The 27,622-nt window shown below is 43.8% G+C and overlaps 1 protein-coding gene and 1 pseudogene across 2 annotated transcripts in view; one reads left to right on the top strand and one right to left on the bottom strand.

Annotated features, from left to right (window-relative positions):
- LOC147029997 (WAS/WASL-interacting protein family member 1-like) overlaps nucleotides 1–27,622 on the bottom strand; it is an 88,630-nt gene that overhangs the window by 12,549 nt on the left and 48,459 nt on the right. For both annotated transcript variants that reach the window (XM_085873601.1, XM_085873602.1), the window contains exons 4-5: nucleotides 13,356–13,514; nucleotides 12,462–13,193 (exon numbers count right to left, since the gene is read on the bottom strand). In XM_085873601.1, the coding sequence (XP_085729727.1) occupies nucleotides 12,462–13,193; nucleotides 13,356–13,514 (891 nt within the window). The remainder of the gene's footprint in view (nucleotides 1–12,461; nucleotides 13,194–13,355; nucleotides 13,515–27,622) is intronic.
- LOC147029998 (uncharacterized) lies at nucleotides 47–695 on the top strand (annotated as a pseudogene).

Here is a 27,622-nt window from a genome sequence, read left to right as displayed (position 1 = left end):
TCATGCAGAGATGACCTAGGTCATGCAGAGATAGGACACATGTATTCTTACTGTGACAACAAGAAAACTAGTTGCTGCTGAGGCTTGGTATCATAAATCATGTTACAGGCTCTAAACAAATACCAAAGACCTTCAGAACCCAGCTCATAAAGAAGACAAAGCGGAAAGTGATAACGATGCTCAATACAATCTCACTGAAGCTACATCACATGACCAACTCTTCCAACACATAAGACAAGACTTGTTTCAGTCTCCACGGATTGTCCCACTATCTGAGCCGACTCGTCTTCTAGTAACATATTAAAGACTCTTCCAAAAAGCATATTCGTTGAAAACTACAGGCTGAATTTGGCAATACTCCACATATTTCCTGACAGCAAAGGAAAATTGCTCGTCTTTCCTGAAAATATCAGCAAGTATGTCCTTGCAGAAGAGAATGTGAGGCTGAAAACAGAACTTGAAACCTTACATCGTGTGTCTGCAGAAGTCAGCCATACACTGCAAAAGGCAGCCTTGCATCTCAGATCAGTGATGAAATGTCAAGGCAAGACCAGGCAGTGGCCATTCCTCCCCTCTGCCAAGGATGAATCTACCTCCAAAGTGCCAAAATAAGTGCAGAAATGAATCCAAAGAATCCAACTAAATGAATAAAAATGCTGGTGGATTCTTATTCACAAGGGACCCTTTCCACTTAAAAAAAAACCCTTTGCCTGAGATTGAGAAGTCAAAGAAGCAGACCCTTAGTGTCGAAGAGGTTTCTTTACCCGTCTATATTTCTGGTGAAAGAATTGGTCTATTTCAGATGTCACACAAACATCTTTGAATAGGAATCTTATTTGGTTTCTTGCAAAACAGGTGGATAGCGATGATCATCAAGTCAAGGGTTGGGCTGGATTCAATATTTTAACCAGGGGGGACATACAGGTCTTACAGGACAATATGGGATATCTTCCAACGATCAAGGCACCAGCCACAAACATGTCTACTGTGTATGAAATACTCAACTAGTCAGTATCAGAAAGCAGCTCAGCCTTGATGAGATTGTTTTTTTTTGTATTTGATCAAGCACTATGCAAAGATTACTGAAATCACTTGGAAGCATGCTGAGAAATATGAGAATGTGATATTGAGAATTGGCACATTCCACACCATTCTAAACTTCCTCTCAATCATTGGTAAAAGATTCCAAGACGGTGGTCTTACAAACATTGTTATAGAAGCAGGCGTTGTTGCTGAAGACTGTTTCTAGTGTGATCGAATGTCATCATTATAACAGGGCAGCAAGAACCCACAAGTACATTTATGAAGCACTACTTCGACTGGCTTGGAAGCGGTTCATTTTGTGGATGCAGGATAATTGCCCCAATCTCATGGCACCCTTGGAAGCAGGACTAGAAGAGGTACGTGATCTGCATGATGATATCATACATAAAACTTTTGAAGAAACCCTGGAAAATGAGCTGGTAAAGACACTGCTGCATCACTTCTTGAGCTATATTGATGAAATGAGACAGAAAAACCCATTGTCTGAATCCTGGATGAGCTATGTCGACATGGTGAGTGTTTTACTTAACTTGATCCGTGCATCGGGGGAAGGAAACTGGCAGTTGCACATGGCATGCATTCGTGAATGTATTCCTTGGTGTTTTGCCTAGTATGATAAAATAAACTACGGTCGTTACCTGACAGCTTACTCTGCAGAAATGTCTCAGTTGCCAAAGAGGCATCCAGCTATTTATGAGCGGTTCATGGAAGGAATGCTTTCTGTACAGATTGGACCCAAAAACACCTTTGGCAGAATACCTGTTGACCAAACAATTGAGGACACCATCAACAAAGACATCCTCCAGACCCCTGGAGGAACTTGTGGATTCAGCCGGAATACGAAGGCAGTCTCTCATTACTATCTATCTCTGCAGAGTATAGAAGCAGCTATGTCAGGCTTTTAAAAGACATTCTTTCCATGAATCACACTGAACTACAACATGCTGAGTTGCAACAATCACGTATTTCAAAGGATGAACGAGCTGTTTCATCAATAGTGGACCCCATCAGTGATCTCGCAAATCCCTTCACAGAATCGCAAGACCTCATCAACATAATCAATGCCACCGTAGCCCCAGAGCCTGTTACCACAGATCTTTTAACAGCAAAGGCACATGGTCTGACAGCATACAATTCCGTCAAGGAAATAATCCTCCTGGAGTGAATTTTTATGACAAGCTTCCAACGCTGAAGCTTAAAACCTTCACTGATGGAAACAAAACAACACGATTAAAGTCTGGCAGTGGACAGGAAATCTTTCTACAATCAACTAGCAAATTGTTTAGCACTATGCTAGTGATGGCACAGACAAGACAGCTTGACATGCAAGAGGTTCTGAAGCATCTCTTGGATCCACTTCCATGGTCCTGAGCCACTGCAGATGGCTTACCAAGGAAAACCAACAAATCAGCTCTCACCAAGGAACTCGGTAAAAACACCTCAACCATGGAATTCATGCAACCAAAGTTGGCATATCTCATTGATGGAATGGCACTTGTGCACAAGACAAAAAGTGAGTACAAGACGTTTGGTGACACCGCTTCTCTCATACTCTCAAAGGCTGTCAAAGAAGCTTCTCAGTCCTCTCGTATTGATATTGTCTTTGACACGTAGAGAGAGAATTCCATCAAAGAAGTGGAAAGAGAAGGCAGACTATCAAGCAGTGGACCTATCCAGTTGAAGAACATCACAGCAAAGCAGACAGTAGTCCAGTGGAAGTCACATTACATGGACATTAAAAAAATTAATAAAATCACATCTGTGTGAGGATCGTCTCTCTGCAAAGCATTAATAGGAATGCATGCATTCACTGGATGCGACAGTCTGCACACTAGCTGGATGTGGCAAGATTACTTCCTTGAACATACTGAAGAAAAACTCTGACCTTCAGTGCATGTCCACAGTGATCGGAAAAATACTGGGCAGTATCTCTGTCACTCCTTGAGAGGTTAGAGGCTTTTACCTGCCGACTATATGCTACCAAGTCCAGTGTGAAGAATGTAAATGAGCTGCGTGTGAATTAATTTAAATATCACGCAATATCTCAAAAAGTTGTGGACGGATTCGGACGAAACTTGGTGGACAGGTTGGGTGTGCGACAAGGACGAATCGATTCAATTTTGGTGAAGATCCGAATCCAGATCCGGATACGAGAAATTTTTAGTTCTTCAAGAGATTCTTCACCATCGAGAGATGGGGCCAAAAACGAAATAAAGCACATTTCAAAAATTTATTGGGCCCGATATGTTCTACTGGATCAGGCGTTGCGTGACGGAGGTATGCGCTCTTCTGAGTGCCCTTCTAGTTAGTGAATGTTTTCAACTTTTTATCAATCTATAATTCCAGCAATCTCTGTGTCTGTCTGTCTGTGACCGCTGTTTCTCGACAACCACTGGGCCAATCTAATTGAAGCTTTCCAGGTATATTGCTGGGGACCTGTGGATGTGCCTTTTCAAAGTTTGATATTGATCGGACAAGTGGTTCCCAAGTTATGGCCATTTATATACCAAACCAATGACAGGACACGGTGCTACGACATCACAACTCTTCTTCTTCGTTTGCTATGATGTCACAATTGACGCTGGGGCCCTGTAGATGTGCCTTTTCAAGGTTTGATATTAATCGGACAAGTGGCTCCCAAGTTATGGCCATTTATTTACCAAGCTAATGACAGGACACGGTGCTATGACGTCACAACTCCTCTGCTTCATTTGATATGACGTCACAATTGACGCTGGGGACCTGAGTATGTGACTTTTAAAGGTTTGATATTAATCGGAGAAGTGGTTCCCAAGTTAGGGCCATTTATTTACCAAACGAATGACAGGACACGGTGCTATGACAACACAATTGACGTCACAATCCTTCTTCTTTTTGTTTTTTTTGCACGTACGGCCACACACGTATGGCCACGCACATACGGCCACGCACATACGGCCACGCACATACCGGCACACACGTACGGGCACGCACGTACGGGCACGCACGTACGGGCACGCACATACGGGCACGCACATACGGGCACGCGAGAGTGAAGGAACGGCCTGTGTATTTGTTTCTGGAACGCGGTTTGAAAGTTTTTTTTTTTTTTTTTTTTGCACGTACGGCCACGCACGTACGGTCACACACGTACCGGCACGCACGTACGGCCACGCACATACGGGCATGCGAGAGTGAAGGAATGGCCTGTGTGGTTGTTGTTTCTGGCACGCGGTTTGAAAGTTTTTTTTTTTTTGCACGTATGGCCACACACGTACGGGCACACACATACCGGCACGCACGTACGGCCACGCACGTGCAGCCACGCACGTACGGGCACGTGAGAGTGAAGGAACGGCCTGTGTGGTTGTTGTTTCTGGCACGCGGTTTGAAAGTTTTTTTTTTTTTTCCACGTATGGCCACACACGTACGGGCACACAGATACCGGCACGCACGTACGGCCACGCACGTACAGCCACGCACGTACGGGCACGCGAGAGTGAAGGAACGGCCTGTGTGTTTGTTTCTGGCACGCGGTTTTAAAGTTTTTTTTTTTTTTTTTTTTTGCACGTACGGCCACGCATGTACGGTCACACACGTACCGGCACGCACGTATGGCCACGCACGTATGGGCACGCGAGAGTGAAGGAACGGCCTGTGTGTTTGTTGTTTCTGGCACGCGGTTTGAAAGTTTTTTTTTTTTTGCACGTATGGCCACGCACGTACGGGCACACACGTACGGGCATGCGAGAGTGAAGGAGCGGCCTGTATGTTTGTTGTTTCTGGCACGCGGTTTGAAAGTTTTTTTTTTTTTGCACGTACGGCCACGCACGTACGGCCACGCACGTACAGGCCCGCACGTACGGCCACGCACATATGAGCATGCACATACGGGCACGCGAGAGTGAAGGAACGGCCTGTGTGTTTGTTGTTTCTGGCACGCGGTTTGAAAGTTTTTTTTTGCACGTATGGCCACGCACGTACGGGCACACACATACCGGCACGCACGTACGGCCACACACGTACAGCCACGCACGTACGGGCATGCGAGAGTGAAGGAACGGCCTGTGTGTTTGTTGTTTCTGGCACGCGGTTTGAAAGTTTTTTTTTTTTTTTTGCACGTACGGCCACGCACGTACAGGCCCGCACGTACGGCCACGCACGTATGAGCATGCACGTACAGGCACGCACATACGGGCACGCGAGAGTGAAGGAACGGCCTGTGTGTTTGTTGTTTCTGGCACGCGGTTTGAAAGTTTTTTTTTTTTTTTGCACGTACGGCCACGCACGTACGGCCACGCATGTACGGCCACGCACGTACGGCCACGCATGTACAGCCACGCACGTACAGGCCCGCACGTACGGCCACGCACGTATGAGCATGCACATACGGGCACGCGAGAGTGAAGGAACGGCCTGTGTGTTTGTTGTTTCTGGCACGCGGTTTGAAAGTTTTTTTTTTTGCACGTATGGCCACGCACGTACGGGCACACACATACCGGCACGCACGTACGGCCACACACGTACAGCCACGCACGTACGGGCACGCGAGAGTGAAGGAACGGCCTGTGTGTTTGTTGTTTCTGGCACGCGGTTTGAAAGTTTTTTTTTTTTTGCACGTACGGCCACGCACGTACAGGCCCGCACGTACGGCCACGCACGTATGAGCATGCACGTACGGGCACGCGAGAGTGAAGGAACGGCCTGTGTGTTTGTTGTTTCTGGCACGCGGTTTGAAAGTTTTTTTTTTGCACGTATGGCCACGCACGTACGGGCACACACATACCGGCACGCACGTACGGCCATGCACGTACAGCCACGCACGTATGAGCATGCACGTACGGGCACGCGAGAGTGAAGGAATGGCCTGTGTGGTTGTTGTTTCTGGCACGCGGTTTGAAAGTTTTTTTTTGCACGTATGGCCACGCACGTACGGGCACACACATACCGGCACACACGTACGGCCACACACGTACAGCCATGCACGTACGGGCATGCGAGAGTGAAGGAACGGCCTGTGTGTTTGTTGTTTCTGGCACGCGGTTTGAAAGTTTTTTTTTTTTTTTGCACGTACGGCCACGCACGTACAGGCCCGCACGTACGGCCACGCACGTATGAGCATGCACGTACAGGCACGCACATACGGGCACGCGAGAGTGAAGGAACGGCCTGTGTGTTTGTTGTTTCTGGCACGCGGTTTGAAAGTTTTTTTTTGCACGTATGGCCACGCACGTACGGGCACACACATACCGGCACGCACGTACGGCCACACACGTACAGCCACGCACGTACGGGCATGCGAGAGTGAAGGAACGGCCTGTGTGTTTGTTGTTTCTGGCACGCGGTTTGAAAGTTTTTTTTTTTTTGCACGTACGGCCACGCACGTACAGGCCCGCACGTACGGCCACGCACGTATGAGCATGCACGTACAGGCACGCACATACGGGCACGCGAGAGTGAAGGAACGGCCTGTGTGTTTGTTGTTTCTGGCACGCTGTTTGAAAGTTTTTTTTTTTTTTTGCACGTACGGCCACGCACGTACGGCCACGCATGTACGGCCACGCACGTACGGCCACGCATGTACGGCCACGCACGTACAGGCCCGCACGTACGGCCACGCACGTATGAGCATGCACATACGGGCACGCGAGAGTGAAGGAACGGCCTGTGTGTTTGTTGTTTCTGGCACGCGGTTTGAAAGTTTTTTTTTTTGCACGTATGGCCACGCACGTACGGGCACACACATACCGGCACGCACGTACGGCCACACACGTACAGCCACGCACGTACGGGCACGCGAGAGTGAAGGAACGGCCTGTGTGTTTGTTGTTTCTGGCACGCGGTTTGAAAGTTTTTTTTTTTTGCACGTACGGCCACGCACGTACAGGCCCGCACGTACGGCCACGCACGTATGAGCATGCACGTACGGGCACGCGAGAGTGAAGGAACGGCCTGTGTGTTTGTTGTTTCTGGCACGCGGTTTGAAAGTTTTTTTTTTGCACGTATGGCCACGCACGTACGGGCACACACATACCGGCACGCACGTACGGCCATGCACGTACAGCCACGCACGTATGAGCATGCACGTACGGGCACGCGAGAGTGAAGGAACGGCCTGTGTGGTTGTTGTTTCTGGCACACGGTTTGAAAGTTTTTTTTTTGCACGTACGACCACGCACGTACGGCCACGCAGTACGACCACGCACGTACGGCCACGCGAGAGTGAAGGAATGGCCTGTGTAGTTGTTTCTGGCACGCGGTTTGAAAGTTTTTTTTTTTTTTGCACGTATGGCCACGCACGTACGGGCACACACATACCGGCACGCACGTACGGCCACGCACGTACAGCCACGCACGTACGGGCATGCGGGAGTGAAGGAACGGCCTGTGTGGTTGTTGTTTCTGGCACGCGGTTTGAAAGTTTTTTTTTTTTTGCACGTACGACCACGCATTACCAGCACGCACGTACGGCCACGCACGTACGGGCCCGCACTAGTGTCTCTTAAATGTAATTAACATTACAGTATCTGTTTTTTCTGACGTTTGTACACCGAGTGGACTTATTTGTAATTTATTTATCGACCTTTCTGTTGAATAATTTATTGTTGTTGATTCTGAAATGTTATATACTGTATAGGTATTTGCTTTTTCATTCAATGTAAATCGATTTTCTCATTTCATTGCAAACGCGACCGCTTTAGTCTTCGGACGATGGTCTTGTATGTTTTTTTTGTATGTTACCTTTGACCCTTTGACCTCAAAAACAATACGTTTACATTTTGATTGGTGAACCAATTCAGTGACCCAATATGCAAATTCTGTTCAAACTAACAGTGTACCCCACCCTCCACATGCATGGGATTTTTGCACATCATTTGCTGAAAAAGGTATATTCTGTACACAGAATTGCAATCAGACTCCATTGATGTTTCGGTGATGCACATCTTGGCATCAATCTATGGCAAGATCTCAGCTTAAGCATCAGAGCACTGCAGGAAAATCACATTTTAATAGCCACTTTGCTTGAACAGTTGCTTCGACAAGGTCAGCTACAGATTGGACCTGATTTTCAGTGCTACAATTATTCGCGAATCCTGCTTGCTTTGGTGAGAGAGTCTTCTCTACAAGCGGTTATACCCTGTTTAAGCTGAGCCTCTTGAGGACCTTGAAAGGAAAAGATAGCAGTGATATTGGCTGATAGCTCTTTCGATCATTGTTAGACTTGTTGGGCTGAAAAGTAGCCACACCAATGGCTTTCTTTCTTGGTATCCTGGATGAGGAAAGGCAGGAAGACATGAATGAGGCTCTCAAGCCAATTAGGTAGGTGAGGGTCAGCATACATCGGCTACTCTGAATGGATGTTGTCTAATCTAGGTGCTTTCCCAATATTCACGCTATGTTTCCCTTACCTCCTGTCATTCTAGCTCTTCCACAAGCCTCAGTGGAAGGAAACTACATGAGAGCCCAATATAGCAAATCAAGGGAGAAATGACAACAAGCAGCTAAAGCTGCCTGAAGATATCCAATCCATGGCAGCAAAGTGCTGAGTTCGTGCAGGTGGGAGCAACACAACCATTCTCTTCCTCACTCATCGCAATGGACACTGCACCAGACAAGGCTGAATGTCTTCACTTGGTGTTTGCCTCTTTAGCTTGATTACCCAACCTATCCCTCAGTGGTCCCACTTTACCTACTCATACCCACTTTTTCACCTAAGTAGATTGAGAAAGTTCAGGCCAGCCTCAATAACACTTCAGCACTGGTCCCATGTTGCCTGCGTTATCAAATCCTGCTCTGCTTCTCTCGCTTCACCTCCATCTGTTCTATCAAGCCTGTCTTTAACCTTGGATGTCCTCCCATCTGATTGTAAGACATCATCACTGTAATACACAAGAGTGCAGAAATAGATCCTCAACTCCAGTCCAATTTCCTCACTTCCAATGATTATAAGCAAGGTCATGGAATCGATCATCACAGCTGACATAAAGCCTTTCCTTTCCTCAAACGGTCGAAATTCAGACCATCCGTATATATTCCATCCAAGCCACACAAATTTGGATTTGCTGCTGCTATTATCTCAACAATGGATGCACAATGATTGGGGATGCCTCTTCGTGGTGGCTGTATCCCCAACGCAACTCAGAGGCCAAATATTCCCCATTCTTCCTGGATTTGTCAGGGCAGCACGGTGACGGGCAGAGTGCCGATTGGTCCCCAGTGGACTGACCAATTGCCTTTTGTCTTTGTCTTCTCTCACTCTCATTCTCAGTTTCACTATGTCATGATCCCAACTTCATGAAGGCAGGAATACACAATCCTGGATTTGGGGGATCTCTGGGTCATTCCTGGGATTTCGATTGGCTGTTTCCGTGCCGCAAACATGTTCACGAGAACTGTCCTGGAATATACGACCACAAAAACAAGAATGACGATGACGATGACGACAACGACGACGACGACAACAATGACAACAACAGATGCAGGCCCTGAATCTCAATCATGTGGTTGGCACTGTCTGGATATATTTAGGCCCTAAAGAACAGCAAACTGGATTCAGATGTGGACATGGATGCATTGACCACATCTTTGCTTTAAGGTAGTTAATTGAAATCCAAGCAGAGTTTCAAGTCCCTACCATCATAGCATTTATGGATATCAAAGGTGCAACTTTCAGCATTGATAGATCATGACTGTGAATAATTCTTGCTCAATGTAGATGGCCTGAAAATCTCATCAATTTAAGGCATTGTATTCAAGTCAGCAAACTTTTGTGAAGGCAACTGTGCAGGCGACTCCATCTAGTGGCAGCATTTTTCCCTCCGCAGTCAGCAAGGCAGGTTTAGAAAGAAATCTCCCTCCCTATGGAGTACCAACTCACAGGGTTTGTCCATGCTCTATTCTCTAAATACTGAGTGTCAAGCAGGAAGCAGCAAATACCAGTTTGAATTCTTTCTAATCATATACTAGCATATATCAGAAAACAATATCTTTATAATCTCAAGTCTGAACTCTCAAACCTGTCACCCTCCTCCAAATCCTTGAGGCATCTCATTAAGTTAGTTTCTGGTGAAGGTCCCCCTCCATCTCCTCCCTTATCTCAAATGGCCGCACAGCTGGCACTGCATGTGAAAAGGCTGAATGCCTAAACTCAGTGTTTGCTTCTAAACCTTGTGTTCCAAACCCATCACTTTCTGTACCCACCATCCACAGTCACACCCAGCTACTCTTGGACTCTGTGTCCTTTTCTCCTGACAAGGTGGAGAGTTTGCAGTCAAACCCTTGACTCAGATTCTGCAAATGGTCGACGGCATCAGCCCACGTGTCCGAAAAACCTGCTCTGCTGCTCTTGCTCACCTTCTCTCCATTCTGTTCACTGTCTTATTTGCTCAAGGTCATCTGCCATCTGCTTGGAAATCAGCAAACATTATCGCTCTGCATAAAAAAGGTGCAAAAACAGATCCCTACAACTACAGACCAATCAGCCTTCTCCCAATCATCAGAAAGGTTATGGAATCCATCATCGCTTCAGACATCAAATCCTTCCTCTTCTCGAATGGCTTGATATCCGATCATCAATTTGGATTCAGACCAGGTCACTCTACACTGGATATGTTGCTTCTGCTCTCCCAACAATGGATGGAGATCCTCAACGCTGGACCTGAAAACAGAGCCAACTGCCTAGACGTATCGCATGCCTTCAATATGGTCTGGCACCCTGCCCTGCTCACCAAACTCTCTTCCTATGGTATCCAAGGACATCTCCACTCATGGCTCGCAGACTTCCTCTCCTGTCGCAGTCAATGTGTGGCCTGAAATGGAGTTCTTTCATCCCCTCTTCTTGTCCAGGCTGGAGTTCCTCATGGCAGTGTTTTGGGCCCTGTTATTTTTCTGGTTTTCATCAATGATCTCCCTAACTCGCTGGAAAATCCTCTTTATCTCTTTACTGATGACTCCACCCTCTGTTGTACCATCTGTCATCCCTCAGACCGGCAAGCAGCAGCTTCTTCACTCTCTGCAGATCTGGATAAAATCATAAGCTGGTCCAACACGCACAACATGTCTTTCAATCCGGACAAATCTCACACTCTTACAATGTCTCTCCCAAGGGACCGTCTGGAACCCCCCCTCCAATCTACTTTCTCAACAATCCTCTTGAAGAAGTCCTTTCGTTCAAGCTTCTGGGTCTCACTATCTGCCATGATCTTTCCTGGGAAAACCACATTTCCAAGCTGGCCTCCAAAGCCAGTCGCCAACTGTGCATCCTCCGTCATGCAAAGTCCTTTCCTTCCTTGGCACACGGGAGCTCCTGACCACATACAAAGCTTTCATCTGCAGCCTGATGGATTACTGCTCTCCCCTCTGCGCATGTGCTCCTGCCTCTCACCTTTCTCAGCTTCACGCTGTGGAAACCAAGGCATTTAGGATCATTTGTATCTCCGTGATGACGCTGAGTTGTTGGGTCTCTTACTCTCTCACCGCAGGCAGGTCGGTCGTCTTTCTGTCTTCTACAGTCTCCTCTCCGGCCTCACTCCCCCCTGCTCTGTCTGAGATATGATCCCCCCCCGCCCCCCCATATTTCCACAAGGTGCTCAAGGTCTGCCAACAACCCCTTCTGGTAAAACTACCAAAATCAAGAATCACTGCTCACCTCCACTCTTTCATTCCTCTTTTTCCCCACCTTTTGAACAAACTCCCACACTCTCTTGAATCCCACTCTACCCTCCAGGTCTTCAAAACAGCTGTTCACCACCATCTCTCATCTTCCCCCATGCAAAACCACGATCTTTTCTACCCCCGCTTCATCCACCCCCTTCAAATTCCCTGCTTTCCTTCCTGAAAGACCCGGTCGTGTAAAGACCTGAAAGTCACTGTGGTGTCCATCTTGTTTACCCTGTGTACCCCAACCCATCCCTCTCCCTTCCACAGATCTCCCCCATGTCTCTGTTCCCCACTGTTTTTTTCCTTCCCTCTCCCACCTCTCTCATCTCCTGCTCCCCTTGTTGTGCGTTTGTGTTAGCTCTCATACAAGCCTTGACAGTGTGTACAAAAAACAACAACAGAAGTCTCTGGTTTAACTCAGCTGGCATCTGAATTGAACCACTAACTTCCCAGACTCGGAGCTGATTCTCGAACCACAATGTCATCAAGTCTGGAAAAAAATGTTTTGGTAAAGAGTCCTTTTCTATGTAGTTTCCAACAATGGAAACACAATCACAGAAGTGGGTGAGTTTTCTGATACTACTGGAATAGAAGTCTATGGCCTATAAACGTTGGGGGGAGGGGGAATAAAACAATGACTCTCACTTGTAGCGAAATTTGAAGATCGGGTTTCCCATCTTAAAGAATTGCATGTACATAATTACAGCTATACCATAAAAATCAATGCATTATACCCAACACAATTTATCCATGTTAACTCAGAATGAAGGAAAGCCTACCATGCCTCCCAGGAGGATCTCGAGCTGGTGGTGGAGGGCGATTGTTGTTCACGTGCGGTGCTGGTTGGCAGGTTTTGTTTGCAAGGGAAATTTGCCGCTGGGGAATTGAAGGTACTGTCTCTCTCCCCCTCATGTCTGCAGATGACGGAGGTAGCGGGGGAGGTTGACTGCTTGTGGAACGAGCGTGTGGATAGGATGGAGGATTTTTTCCCATAGAGTGATAGAGTGCAGAAGGTGGGGGAGGAGGACGAGTAACTGGTACTGATGGAAGAGGGCGGATATTGACTGTGGAATGAGATTGTGGTTGTTGCGAAGACATGGGGGGTGGGGGTGGTGGAGCAGACATATTTGGTTTTTGCATTTGTGGAGGAGGTGGAGGTGGAAAATTTTGAGAGACTGGAGGTGGTGGAGGAGGAAATTGGGCACTGGGTTTGGTGTGCTGTGAGGGAAGCTGAGGCAAAGGAGTATGATGAGAGGGAGGAAGTGAAGGTGGTGAGAAAGGGCTGTTATGTTTATGGAACTGAGGTGTCGGAGGTAAAGATGGTGCTGCATGCGGTGGTGGCTTGGGAAGTGGACCTCGTCCCATGTTTGAAATCTTTCCTGATGAAGATGGAACTTGCGGAAGTGAAGGGCGCCGAGGTGCATCTAAAGAGTCAGTAGGAGCCCCAAAAACTGGAGAGCAGGCACGTCCACCTCGTGCCCTGCCAGGTTTCAGAGCTGATGGTGTTTGTCCTGCACAAATAATTCAAGAAGAACAAAAACTTCTCAAAGTGAGTTAAAGAATAGCTTACCATAGTAATAAAGATAACTACTCTATGAGAGATTCAGATCTGATCAAGAGAGCCTTTGTATTATTTCAAAGTCCATACCAGTCCTTCACATGCAAACATTCACCTGCATCATTTCGTGGTCCAGGTGGCTTAAGCTGAGGCATCCCTCCAGCAAAAAGGCCCGATAAACCAGATGCACTAGCCCCAGAGCCTCCTCTCCTTCCAGCTCCACCCCCACTGCCACATCCACCTCCACCTCCACCCCTTACCGTTCCTTTGGAATCTGCAAGAAAGGTTGGATTCAAAAATAAGTACAACAGTTTAAACTAGAAGGGCACTCGGCAGAGCGCATACCTCCGCCACACAATGCCTGATCCACGAGAACATATCTGGCCCAATACACTTTTTAAATATCATCATGCTACATATCGTTTTTGGCCCGACCTCTCAATGGTGAAGAATCACTTTAAAAATCAAATAGTTATCGGATCCAGATCCGGATTCGGATTTTCACCAAAATCAAATCAATTCATCCTTGCCACACACCCAACATGTCCACCAACTTTTGTCCAAATCCATCCACAACCTTTTGAGATATCCTGTTATATATTGGTTTAGCCCTATCCCTCAATGGTGAAGAATCACTTAAAAATTATCAGATCCGGAACCGGATCTTCACCAAAATTAAAACAATTCGTCCTTGCCACACACCCAACATGTCCAAGTTTCATCAGGATCCATCCACAACTTTTTGAGATATCTTGCACACAGACAAACAAACAAACTAAAAGGGTACTCGGTAGAGCGCGTACCTCCACCACGTAATGCCCGATTCATGAGAACATATTGGGCCAAATACATTTTTAAAATATCACGCAATTCGGTACTATATCGTTTTTGGCCCTATCTCTCAATGGTGAATAATCACATTAAAAATGAAATAATTCTCGCATCTGGAGCCAGATAGTCACCAAAATTGAATCGATTCGTCCTTGTGACACATGCAGCCTGTCCACCACGTTTCGTCCAAATCCGTCCACAACCTTTTGAGACATCGTGCTATATATCGGTATCGCCCTATCTCTCAATGGTGAAGAATCACTTTAAAAACTTCTAGTAGTCAGATCCGGATCTGGATCTTCACCAAAATCGAATCAATTCGTCCTTTTCACACAACAAACCTGCCCACAAAATTTCATCCGGATCCGTCCACAACTTTTTGAGATATCGTGTACACAGATAAACAGAGAGACAAGCCGGTAGGCGGCCATGGGTCGCCGAGCATCCGATGACCTTTGACCCCTGATCTGAGTTAATCTAGTACTAAGTACTTACGAAATTGCAATCGAATCGCTTAACCCGTGCATGAGCAAGGGGGCTTTGAATGGTCATTTTGCCCGAACAATGCACTCATTGACCTTTGACCCCTGACTTAGCCGAGATAGGTCAATATGTCCTGAAGCAAAGTTGTAGTACCCATTGAGTACTCTGTACCTATGAACTTTCATTCGTATCGGTTAGCCCGTGTAGGAGCAAGGGTGTCTTGAATGGAAATTTCGCCCGAAAAATGCACTTATTGACCTTTGACCCCTGAACTAATCGAGATAGGTCATTATGCAAACGAGCAAAGTTGTAGTACTCATTACGGTCTATAAGCATGTAAAGTTTCATTCGATTTGGTTCAATCGTCTTGGAGCTAGTGTACTTTGAAGTTTCAGCAGGAATGCTCAATGGCCCTTGGACACCCAAGTTGAGAGGGTTGCCATTTGGAAACTATAAGATATAGATCAAAATGGATGTTATATAGCGGATGGGGAATCACCTTAAGATTATGCATATCAAATATCATCCAGTTCCATCTCCTGATAACTACTCGGTATCCATTTGAATGAAAAGTATCAAAAATGCAGCTTGAAATCGGAAATCCCCAAAGTTTGAGGGGGTGCTGTGGGTGAACAAAGATCTAAATCGAAAATCCGGCTCGATCGTTTGTGCACAATGTATTCCAGACGATACGTGTGAATTTTCATGACCATCCGACCATAACCCTAGGAGGAGTAGCATTTGGCGCGAAGGCACCTCCAGCTCTCACAAATTATTGATTTTTGCACTAATTGACCTTTGACCCCTGACCTAAGCGAAATCGGTCAATATGTCCTGAGGCAAAGTTGTAGTACTCATTGAGTACCATGAACCTGCAAAGTTTCATTCGTATCGATGCACTCACCTGGTTGCTAGAGGGCCTTCAATTTTCGCCAATTTTCGCGCATACCCTAATTGTAGGGGGCGCTGCGGGTAAAGTATTCCATATATCACAAAAACCGGAATATATTTGATAGAGCGTCACCTGTAGATCATTCGTGCCAAATTTCATAACCCTACGTGGGATAATGGCTTTTGGAATTGATTTCACGTGAACGGTACCGATTTTGAAGGTTTTTCGGTTGTTGCTAGGGAACCAAAGCGTCCCAAGCAACCATCACAATTTCCAAAGCACTAGGTCATAAGATGGACCTACCACCCGAGTTTGGTCAAAATCCGCCCACGTTTACTACCAATTATGCTGATGACAAACGAACAAACAGCCAGAATTACTGACAATAAGGGTCACCTATTTCGGTGACCCAAGAAACAGAATAACAAAATCGACTGGACCAATATACTTCATAAATCTTCGATTTTGCAAAAACAAACAGACAGAAAGGGGTGAAAACATAACCTCCTTCACCTTCGGTGGCAAAGGTAATAATAAAATGTTGCCAATTACACTTGATTGAAAAGTAAATGTTATTGTTGTAACCCTTTAATGAGAAATGTACTCAAATACCACATGATTATTACATATATGTGCTTGAACATGAATCTATTTTAATAATATACGAGATGACCAGTGAATAATATACTGTGATAGAGGTTGATAAAAAAAATCATTTCAAGAAAAAAAAAAGATTGCTCCAGCGAACTAGACCGCTGAGGTTGTTTGCATTGATCAAATAATCCCGAAGAGTACTTGACTGAATCGGGAATTGATTTTTAAATAATTTTTTCGTTGCCCGATTTGAACGAAACTTGATACTGCACACCGCAGGAGGATGGTAAGTAAGGTGGCCATAAAATTTTTGTGCTATCATGTACCATTTTGGCTGTATTTCGGGAACATACATACATACATAAAGATGAGAGTTTTAGTAATATATAAATATTTGCATTATAAATGACTTTATATCTCTTTTGTATTGGAGGAGGATTAATCTGCTTGGTAAAAAGTGTCCCTTATCCCCCAAAACAGATTGCCCTTCTAATTACTCTTTAATTATTATTCAGAATAATAGAATGAGCAATTATTTGATTGCATTCTGCTTCAGGGATACTCACATATAAACAATTATATTGGCATCTGAAAGTATGGTTGGAGACACTATTCTCGCTTCAATGGAATGTTTGCTTAAAGTGATGTCCAGATGTTTTCTTACGCTCTTGTCAGCTTCAGATTATAAATCTTTCCCTAATCTTTTCAATGCGGGCTGACCTTCTGACCTCCGGACCAAGAAGCCATGTGTGATTCATCCCAGCACTCAAAGGGCTACAATCTTGACGTCATTCTGTCTCGAGGATGATCAAAACATCGTTGGATGATCTCACCCCCTCTGAAAACTCCTATCAACCTTTAGGTCATAAATATTCCTTATCCCTTCAAAATAAAGCTGACCTCCAGATGGCTGTTGCAACAAAACTGTGAATGATCTCTTCCCTGAACCCTCAACATGTCAGCTATGGCATCAGCATATATGGAGGAGGAACAGACCATCTCACTGAAAACTATCTAAGAATTCAAAGTTTCCATGTACTGCAGAGTCGGGGAAAGAGTGTGTTGCTTTTGTTGCCCCCAATTCTCCATATCGATATGTTTGCTTGTATTTGTTTTTTTCCTGTTTTAATAAATGACTTAAATGTACAGGAGGAATTGAGAATTTCTTTGACAGCGGCAAATGCGAGACCAATGAGAATCAATGTTATCAGATGACACAGATGTCTTCATTCTACTATTGAAATACTACCTAGCGGATGGTCTGCATATGTTGGTGATGATGGCATCCCGGATCAAAGAGCGAGTTGTTGTGAATACTGGCAAGACTGTAGAGAAGCATAGGGACATCATTCAAGAAAGCCTTGATGCTCATGCTCTATCTGGACGCGGCAATGTTGCTTCGGCATTGGGAAAGGGGCACTGCTCTGAAAGGTTGAAGAAGTGAGTATTCTTTGTCACTTCTAGGTCAATTAGACGCATCAATGACAGCAGCGATTAACCAAGCAACAGCCTTCATGTCAGCATGCTATGGGCAAATGAACTGTGATGCGATGTCAAAAGCTCTACTGAGTGTGTGGGCAGCAAAAAATGGAATAGGGCAAAAATATACATCAACACCAAAACTATGCTCTCACCCCAACTAGCGAAGCATTTGAGGAAAATGTTAAACGTGCACATCATCAAGCCGCTGTGCGGCGCACTCTGAAAAATGCTGATCCCCAAGACTTGACCCTGAGAAATATGAATGGAAGAAAGATGAGCCAAACAAATCACTTTTGCCAATGACTCGCTGATCCTATGTAGCATATCTGAATACAATTGGCCCACAACTATAGGAGTAGCGTGACAAACAACAGACAAACATCGGTTCGTGAATTATCATGATTAGGTAGTGGTATAATTTATACTTATTAGTTACTATTTATGTCTTATTAAATTGAATTCTTCATTTGTATAAAGTCAAATGTACTGTACTATGTAATATTTTGTTGTGCTCCATAATTTGTGTTACACAAATTCTGAATGTATAAAATTTGGATCTTTCCTATCAAAATGTGAAATCAAAATGATGCGTTCTATTCAATGAGATACTTTTTCATGTAGCCAACATATAATGTGCAATATCTGAGAAAGCATAAGGATGGTGGGAGAGGAGGGACTATAGATGTTTTCGTTGAAACCATAATTTATGTGAAGTATTATGATGCCAGGGTCACATTATTTGTGGCTTTCTGAAAAGACTGCAACATGATGTCGTCTCTATGATTGTTTGAAATATCCAAAATACTTAGTGATAAGCATTATAGACAAAAACAACAGATTTAAACTATTTCCCAAAAGGCACTGCAGGTTTTTTTCATGATTTTTTTCGCACAATGGGGTAAGTCAACTAAACAGGGCAAATCTCAAAATGCTGACAAATGAAGTCCGACATGATGTCATCCGGCAGTTTCTGAAAGTACAGAACCTCGTCTTACATGATCAGCAAAAGAAAAAAAGAAAAACTATAGAAACCAAAACCAGGCCCAACCCAAATTTGCCATTTGGCTGCCAGACTATGAACATCCCATCAACCTAGACATCTTATTACCCCTGGCACCAAAGGTGAAGGAGGTTATGTTTTCACCCCTTTCTGTCTGTTTGTTTGTTTGTCTGTTTATTTGCAGGACATCTCCAAAAGTTGTGGACGGCTCCAGATAAAATTTTCTGGACAGGTTGGGTGTGTGACAAGGACGAACTGAATAGATGTAGATGAATATCCGGATCCGGATCCGACTACTGTAATTTTTTTAAGCGATTCTTCACCATTGAGAGATAGCTCAAAAAGTTGTGTATTGATTTGGATGAAACTTGGTGGCCAGGTTTGATGTGCGGCAAGGACGAATTGATTCGATTTTGGTGAAGATCCAAATGCGGATCTGGATACGACAATTATTAAATTTTTCAAAGTGATTCTTCACCATTGAGAGATCGGATATCGTACTGTATAACGTGATATTTCAAAAATGTAATGGGCCTGATATGTTCTCGTGGATCAGCCATTGCGTGGCGGAGGTACACGCTATACCGAGTGCTCTTTTAATTTGACCATGTTGTCGTCCAGGAGCAAGGACCTGAGAAAAAATGAAATTGTTCAATAGCCCCTACAGAAAAGGTTTGACTTGACAGAGTGTTAGAATAGGCAAACCACCCTCGAGAAAACCTCCAGGTAGTATGTGGTTTCAAATTGTGATATCATTAAAATTCTACAGGCCACTATACATATGCTAAGGATCTGTCACTGTAGGCCGCTAAAATTTAGGGGGCAGGGGTAACGAAAATATGAATATCTTTGTTCTGACTCAACCAATTTTCAATAATGAAGTATAATATATTGAGGTTTACAATATTAAATGTATTATACAACCACTGGAGGTACAAATCACAAAACAAATCAAATATTCTGACCATTTTACCTGCATGGCTCTCAAATTGAGTTGCATCAAAATATTAGGTTACATTTACTTGTCAAAGCTGTCAATGCATCATTAAGGAAAGAAATACCCACCACATAACACAAATTATTATCCTTCAGTGGTCATGGACATTTTAGGCCCTTGTGCATCTTTTGGAGTACACCACGCTGTCAAGTCATATCTTTTCTCTAGTGGGTGTTAAACGATTTCATTTTTCTGAGGTCCTTTCTCCTGAACTAGCAACAAAATATAAAGTTTTCTGTTTTAATCCATCTGCAAGGTTTCTATGAATTTCTTATCGACTGGATAATTTAAAAAAATAACGTTTAAAAATGCCATGTTTATGATAAGGATAGGAAAACGTGATATCGGTTAACATTGTTGCTATAATGTGTCATTTCAGACTGAACATCTGAAAGAATCCCAATAGCCAACTGGAATAATAACCAGTCCAGAGTGTCAGGAGGTATTGGACCTGCTACCTACAAAAAGAAAGAAAGAAGCTGACAAACATTCACAAGTACATAATTTGTAAGATGGACTCAAAAGAGATTGAGAAAAGCCTGAGATACCTCCATACAAACACTTGCTGCAGCACTGGAACTCCGACAAGATGAAGTATCCGAGCATTTGAAATCAAATCTGGACAGTTTGTCTGGTGCTGATATTCAATGGACCTCAAATTGCTATGAAATATACAAGCAAAGAAAACCTGCGTTGAATGCACAGATCATCTGCATCCTCATCGACACAACCAGAAGTATCTAACATAAGCACACAGTCTGCACAAGTTTGACAGAGACCTCCAGGGTGTTCAGGTCCCAGTCAACGTCCACTGCCTGGACTATGTGCCTCTTCTGCAAGAGGAAAACACACAAAAGGGTAAAGAAGATGACCATGGTCAGTAGTTTCCAAGCCTGTGAAACAATTGTGGACACAACAAAATGCAAAGGGCGATGACAACATGCTGTGGATCACTAGTGCTGTCAATAATGACATAGTCACAGCTGAAGCGAGATATCACAGAGCTTGCCATGCTTCATACATCAGCAAGGATAATCTGCAGTCTGCTGGCTTCCAAAGAAGGGAGACAAGAAACTTATGATACAGCATTCAAAAATTGGCTGAATATTACTCTGCTGACCTGGATGGTGGTGGAAAGGCCTTTGAGAGGTCAATGTTTCTGGTCAGATACAAAGATTTTCTGTATGGTCATGGAGTGAGTCGAAAGCTACACTACTCAGCGACTCAAACTTTGACTAAAGAAGCACCTTGGAGATGACATTGTCTTCCATAAGCCATATTATAGCATGAAGTCTGAGCTTCTATACTGAAGCTTCACATCCCTTAAAGAGGTCATCAACTCTGCCTACCAGTGTAACACTGCAACAGACACGGAGGTACCTCGAGAATAGCCCCCAACTGTGATGCATGACTGTGACAAAGTAACGCTGCTGTACCGCACTGCCAAACCCATCAAGTCAGAGATCAATGACAGCCAAGGCATATCGGTCCAACCACGTAGTATCATGAATCTAACCCTGCCAAAATCAGTCTATGATACCAGGCAATCTTCACTGGCTGCTATGTTGAGTTATTGCCAAACTAGAAAAGGTAGGTGAAGAGGAGTTATCATCACCATCGTGTAGCAACCCATCAGATGAAAGTAGTGTTCTGGGACAGCTTGGAGAAGAACCCAAGCTCAGCAGCAGCACTTCAGAAGCATGTGAGGCCTTCATATGCGCAGTCTACTCAACAGCCAAGGGAGCTGGGAGAAACGTGAACAACGTCAGACACTGGCTGTTCTGTCAAAAGGTACAAATGAATGAAAATCTCCCCCCTACTTCCAACAGCTTACAGCAACACATGAAGCGAGGAAACTTCCACCCTTATGTATGGAAGAAAGCACTGGAACCGATACAGTCAGCCACCAACAGCTGGACGTGGTTGGAAATTTCAGGACGGTGCCCTACAGCCTTTGCTCATGACAAAAGATCCAGAACCACAGGGTCATCCAGAGCTGACTGTCTGTCACTGCAAGAAGTCAACATGTCGCCGAGCCGACTACGCATGTAGAGCTATCAACATGCCATGCACAGAAGCTTGTGCATGTATGGCCCTAGAAACTTGTGAGGATCCAAGGACAGTCCGTGAGTCCACTGATGTAGAAGATGGTGACTGTAAGTGCCAACAGATGACATTTTCCATGCTTCCATGAACTGCATCTAAAGTGCATGTGAAATTCAGTGTACTGAAGGAACAGTTGAAGTTTTCCTTCTGAAGGATAATCATCATCATTGGGTGACGTCACAGTGGACGACGAGAAACGGTCCCGATCCAGTCGTCCGGTGTCCTGTTTTGAGAGTACGTTAATGAAGGTATGAAGTATAATACTTTATGTGTTTGTTTTCCAAAATGTATGCACCGGTGGCAATAGAAAAAAACACCATGCATCTTCATACAAAAACAGAACAAGTAAAAAAAAAAAAAAAAAAAACTCAGAAAATGTGAATTTGTGTGATATTTAACCTCTGGTGATGCAATAATAGCACAGAACATTTTCCAATAACTGTACATAGTCAGACAGAATTATAATACAAAGCCAATGATACCTAAATATTGAAAATCGGTGGAGTCTGGACAAAGATATTCACATTTACATTAACCCTCCCCTCTAAATTTTAGTGGCTGCAGTGATGGACCCTTGGCATGCATTCTACATGCCTGTAGAATTTTAATGATACCACAATTTGAAACCACATACTACACCTGAAGGTGTTCCAGAGGATCTATTCTAACACCCTGTCAAGTCAAAACATTTCTGTAGGGAGTGTTGAATGACTTTCTTGATTTGGTCTCATATGAGAAATGGCTCCTGGACTATCAGGTCATTTTTTTTCCACCCAACACAACTTCCTTGCCACAACTTATGGATGAAGGCGTTTTTGCCGTTGTAGCCATGGTTAAGGCTCGTTATTTGCATCGCACCTTCTCCCAGCTCATCAGGGATAAAGATGGTAACAATAAGCCAACAATAAGAGACTTCTGGCATGGCACAATATACGAAAGCCATTAATAACATTGGGAAGTCATGGCAGGAAGTGAGGTCATCAAATATAAATGGAGTGTGGCAACAACTCTGGCCTGAACATGTCTGAACTTCGGAGGAGTTGAAGAGACAGTCCCAGGAATTTAGTGCAACATTGTGGGGTTTGCCATTGAAGTTGGGTTCGATGACATCGATGAAGTGGATGTGGTGGGTATTTCTCGAGTCCCATGGATCTGATGCAGCTGGACCAATAATGAGCTATAGAAGAGGATGCTACTGTAGAAGCAACACGCCTCAATCATTAACTGTAAAAAGATTAACGGAGGCTTTTTATCACATGGAAGCAATAAAGGCAATCTTCAGTGAGGAAGATCCAAACAGAGAATGCAGCTCAAAGGTTAACAGGTAGTTTAACTGATAGCATTGCATGCTACAACAGGCTGCACCAGCAGAAGAAGAAAAAAGCTGTCTCGCAATCACTGGATAAATATTTTAAACATACAGAGAAGACCCCTGTAACCAACTCTATTTCATACTCAGATCAAGTCATATAATTATAATCATGCCTGAATTGTCTGAATTTCACCATTCCTCACACCAGTAGCTTTCTGCACAAATTATCTCCTCAACTATCTCAGGTGAGTTTGATCTCATTTATACTATTTCATTTTTATAATAATATTAAAACATGATATATCATTTTTGGTACTTTATTCGCATTTTTATAGAAAATTATTGACCAGAAATATCCCCCAGAAACTTTATCCCTATTTTTATCACAAGGTCTATGTTAAAAATTTGTCTTGCTTAACGTCGTTTCATTTAAAGTCATAGCTTTCTGGAACACATCTCCAAGGTTAAGTAAGGCATAACTGTATGAAAATTTAAGCTTTCACATTTATCCAGACATGGTTTAAATAATGAATCATAATCTTGGAATAAATCTGCACTGATATGTGAATGAACACTTTTGAATTCATTGAACTTGTTGCCAGCTCAGCCTGAATATTCTCTTCTGCTGAAAATGCAAGAATCTCTTCAATGATGAAAGAGCACCAAGATGGGGAATTTGCTGCCTCAGCCTCATCTTCCTCAGTGCTAGTGACTATGCTGTTAGCCCAACAAAACTGTTCCACTCAAGGGGTGAGTGGGAAAGCATCTTCCAATGACATTTTAATGGCCTCATTGAAGGCAAGGTATTTCTGGTACAGAAGGCAGGATTGAGGCAGAATGGCATTTCAGCTGTTCCAGAACAGGCAAAGTTCACAGAGAGAACGAGTCATAAATGCACCAAAGTTTGGAAATAGAATGTCAGAATTTTTTTGGGGAGTTAGCCAATATAGCAGGAAGGCTGTTTAATCACCACGTCATGCTTGTACTAATGACTAATACCAATTAAGAGCATTCACATGCTCTTTTGGAGCTGAAACTGAGAGAGGAAGAAAAACCAAGTGACAAACAACTTTAAAAATAAAAGTAAAAATTCCATCAGCATACAATACAAAACAAAATTGAGGATGGACAGAAGTACTATAAAGAAAGCAACAAGAACTACGTTGACCAGATGAAGTTACATTATGAAGTGCAATGCAAAATGTTTTTTTTTTTTTTAAAGCATTTGTGGAGAAGAATTTATCATAACAATCACAAATAAAATTGGCAGAGCTGAAAGGATAGCTCTGCTCACACATTTGTTGCAGGTGCTGGGACGGAAGTAATATCTGACCTTACTTGGGTATTACAAGATGCATTTAGTTTTCAGCATATATATATATTTTTTTTTTTTTCAGCATCCCCCAAATGCATTGGGTTGCGCAGTCGGCCGACTGTGCCAGGTATTGAGAGGCCCTTAGTTCTCTTCTGCTGTCTTTCCTTCGAGCTAACTAATCTTCATTGGGTCTGTGTATGTGTGTACGTGGTGCCTGTCGTAGCTTAAATTAAGATCGTAGAAGATATAACGGGAGAAGTCTGCTCTGTGTCTGCTTTTGTAAATTGCTTGCGTTTTGTTGCACCTCACAAGTTCCTTGCTATCCCCTGCTGTACATAATAATAATAAACCCCATTTACTGTGCCACATACCTTTCGAGTTTCCTTGCCCGATTGTAAATCAATGCTTTATATAGAAATGTTCCCAGCTCATTTTCGTCTTTTCCTTCATGCTCCATATCCAAGCCAAACCGGGACATTATCCCCCAACGATCCGTTTCATAGCTAGTACGTCCTTGGCATTTATGCTCGGCGACATCCGATCCGGTAAGATGATCCGGTTTGAACAAGGCATACCGAGGGTGTGTCCCCCGGTAATTAGATCACATAACCATTTTAGGTAACTCGTTTCCATTAGACGGAGGGCCCTAAGTCACGTGGTTGAGTTATTGGCGTTCACGGTCAATTAGCGACACGCCGCGTCACGGAGTTATTCGTGTGCGACGGCCTGCGATTCTGGAGAGCATTGTGGGAATTCGATGTAGCTTACAACCCCCCCCCGTGGTCAACTCGCCCCGACCGCAACAATATTTTAGATTCTTCAAAGTAGCCACCCTCTGCGTTGATGACAGCACACTCATGGCATTCTCTCAACCAGCTTCGAGGCAAAACACCGATCAAGACAGCGGGATGAGAAGAATGATTGAGACCCAAGACACTCTCCAGATACAGTAAGTAATCATGAGAGGAATTGCAGGTAACTGTGGAAAGAGTGAGTAGTGTGCCCATTGTTTGTGGGGGATGTTGGTCCATGCTTTTGACTCAACGGGGGGTAGATGTGGTGAATCACTTTAATTATGTAACTCGTGGGGGGGGGTGGGGGTGACATCTTCAGCAGCTCGTAATCGATGCAGTGAAGCCTTCTTTTCGCGTCAATGGTGGAACAAGCCACGCAGCCCAGTTGCAGCGTGGCTGGTGGAGGATATGTTTTGAAATGTGTTATGTGTGTGGCTCATGGAAGATATGTTTTTGCATACAGTACTATATTGTCTGTCCATACAGCTTGCTTACAGTGTGGCTGGTGGAAGATTTTTAGAACCGAGTTATGTGCGCGGCTTGTGGAATTTTTCTGTTCTTTTTCGCCCGCGAAATAAACCACGAATACATGAAGCACAGGGCCATGAATGTCGAAGCAGGCCACAGTTTATAAACCGCGAATAGCAGGATCCGCTAGTATATACCCCTCTCTCACATTATATATCAAATTGTGTGGAGCGCCATGAGCGCTCATCATGCTCCACACACTGATTTTTTTTTTTATCTCCGCCCGATCGCACGTGCCACCTGCCTTCTAGTTTCTTCGTTTGCATTAGTGGGAACAATCGTCTTGAGCGTCAGACAGGCTTTTGCTCTTTGCAGTTTGTGAGGATTTTCTGAGTGAGATATAATCCACAGCTGATGCTCACCATTACAGCCAGGAGGTACAATTTAAACACATACATACATACATACTGTATATATGTATGTGTTTAAATTGTACCATTTTATATATATATATATATATATATATATATATATATATATATATATATATAATGAAACTCAAGCCAGTAATGGTCTAGCATGTACATCAAGCACCACACCTTGATGTTAAATAGTTAACAATTTGAAAATGTGTCAGACAGCTTAAAAAAAAATTTTTCATTTTTTTGAAAGCTGCACATCTGGATGTTAAGAATTGCAAGTAATACAATATCGATTCTTTTATCTACTATAATGGAATGTTGTACTCGCAAGACTTATATGTAGGGGAGGATAATTACCTCTGGTTTCACCCCTGTCAATTACTTGACGCAAGTATTTTGCCAAGTATGTTGGTCTGAAGCATCTCTTCTGTCTGAAGTCTGTTTGTTTGTCTGTCACACAATTTCTGTCCACAGTTTTAAAGTAATTTTTTGTGCATGTGGGTGACAAATATCTGCAAAATTTTTGTGCATGTTTTGTAGCCAAGGACAGCAACGCACATTTTTGGTCAGGATCGGGATACTAGAATTTTTTAAAATGATTCTTCACCTTTGAGAGATGGGGCCAAAAACTACATATAGCGAGATATTTCAAAAAGTTGAGGACAGGTTGGGTGTGTAACAAGGAAGAAATGATTCGATTTTGATGAAAGGCGGTCACACCTTGACGATTTAGCCAGCAATGGCAACGTATAAAAATGTTTGTAAAACGTTGGCGTATGCTGAAATTTTGATGTTTTTAAAAAGTTTTGGTCGTATTCATAACATATTAGTAAACGGGCACAGAACGTTTCGTTGTCTTATAGATAACTTATACCAACGAATGCTTAGCCTGTTGTCGGCGTTCACAACCTATGCCCAACGATAGTTTAACTTGGGCATAGCGTGCTGCACGTATCGCTAATGAACTCGTGGCGTAGCCTGTTAAAAACCTGCCGCACGCCGATTTAAATCATAACCGCCTGAAAATTGAAAGTGTCAACCACGCAGTCACACCTTGACGATTTAGCCAGCGTATGCCGACCTATGAAAAATTTGCCGAACCAAGCTGGCACACGTCGACTACGTTATGGGTAAGTTGTGTATACGTTAAAAAATGCTGAAAAACGCTGTCATATGTGTATACGCTGAAAAACGATGAAGTATGCTGTCATATTTCGTGGTACGTCTCGTACGTCGTGAAATTTCAAGCATACTGAAAATTTTAGGACGTACTCGCCGTATGGCTCACACATTCCGCTACGCTGGGAATAAGTTGTAGGCACGATATGCGATCGTTGACACATGTCGACACAAGTTCCTTGTAAGTTACTCATAAGTCGAAACATGTCGAGATAATGCTTAGCATACCCGAAACTTATTTTCTCCGTCAAGGCACATTTTCTTTTTTCTCCTTGGCTCCGTGAAGGCACGTAACGAAATATCTGAAGTTGTTGTGTTGTTGTTGTTGTTTTTTTTTATTTTTTGTTTAGTCTATCACGAATTTTAAAATATATTCGGACATTTGCTTTTAAGTTTCGACGTCGACGTGACAATATCCTCAAACAGAAAAAATATTCACAGAACTAAGAATAAGCAAACTGAAGAGGCAATCAGACGTGACGTAATGGCACGTGACAAAATATCGGA

Source organism: Eptatretus burgeri, chromosome 3, assembly GCF_056783735.1.
Source record: "Eptatretus burgeri isolate ZD-2024b chromosome 3, Ebu_testis_v1, whole genome shotgun sequence".
NCBI lineage: Eukaryota > Metazoa > Chordata > Myxini > Myxiniformes > Myxinidae > Eptatretus > Eptatretus burgeri.
Note: the sequence above shows the minus strand (reverse complement) of the source record. Positions and strands in the feature narration are given on the sequence as shown.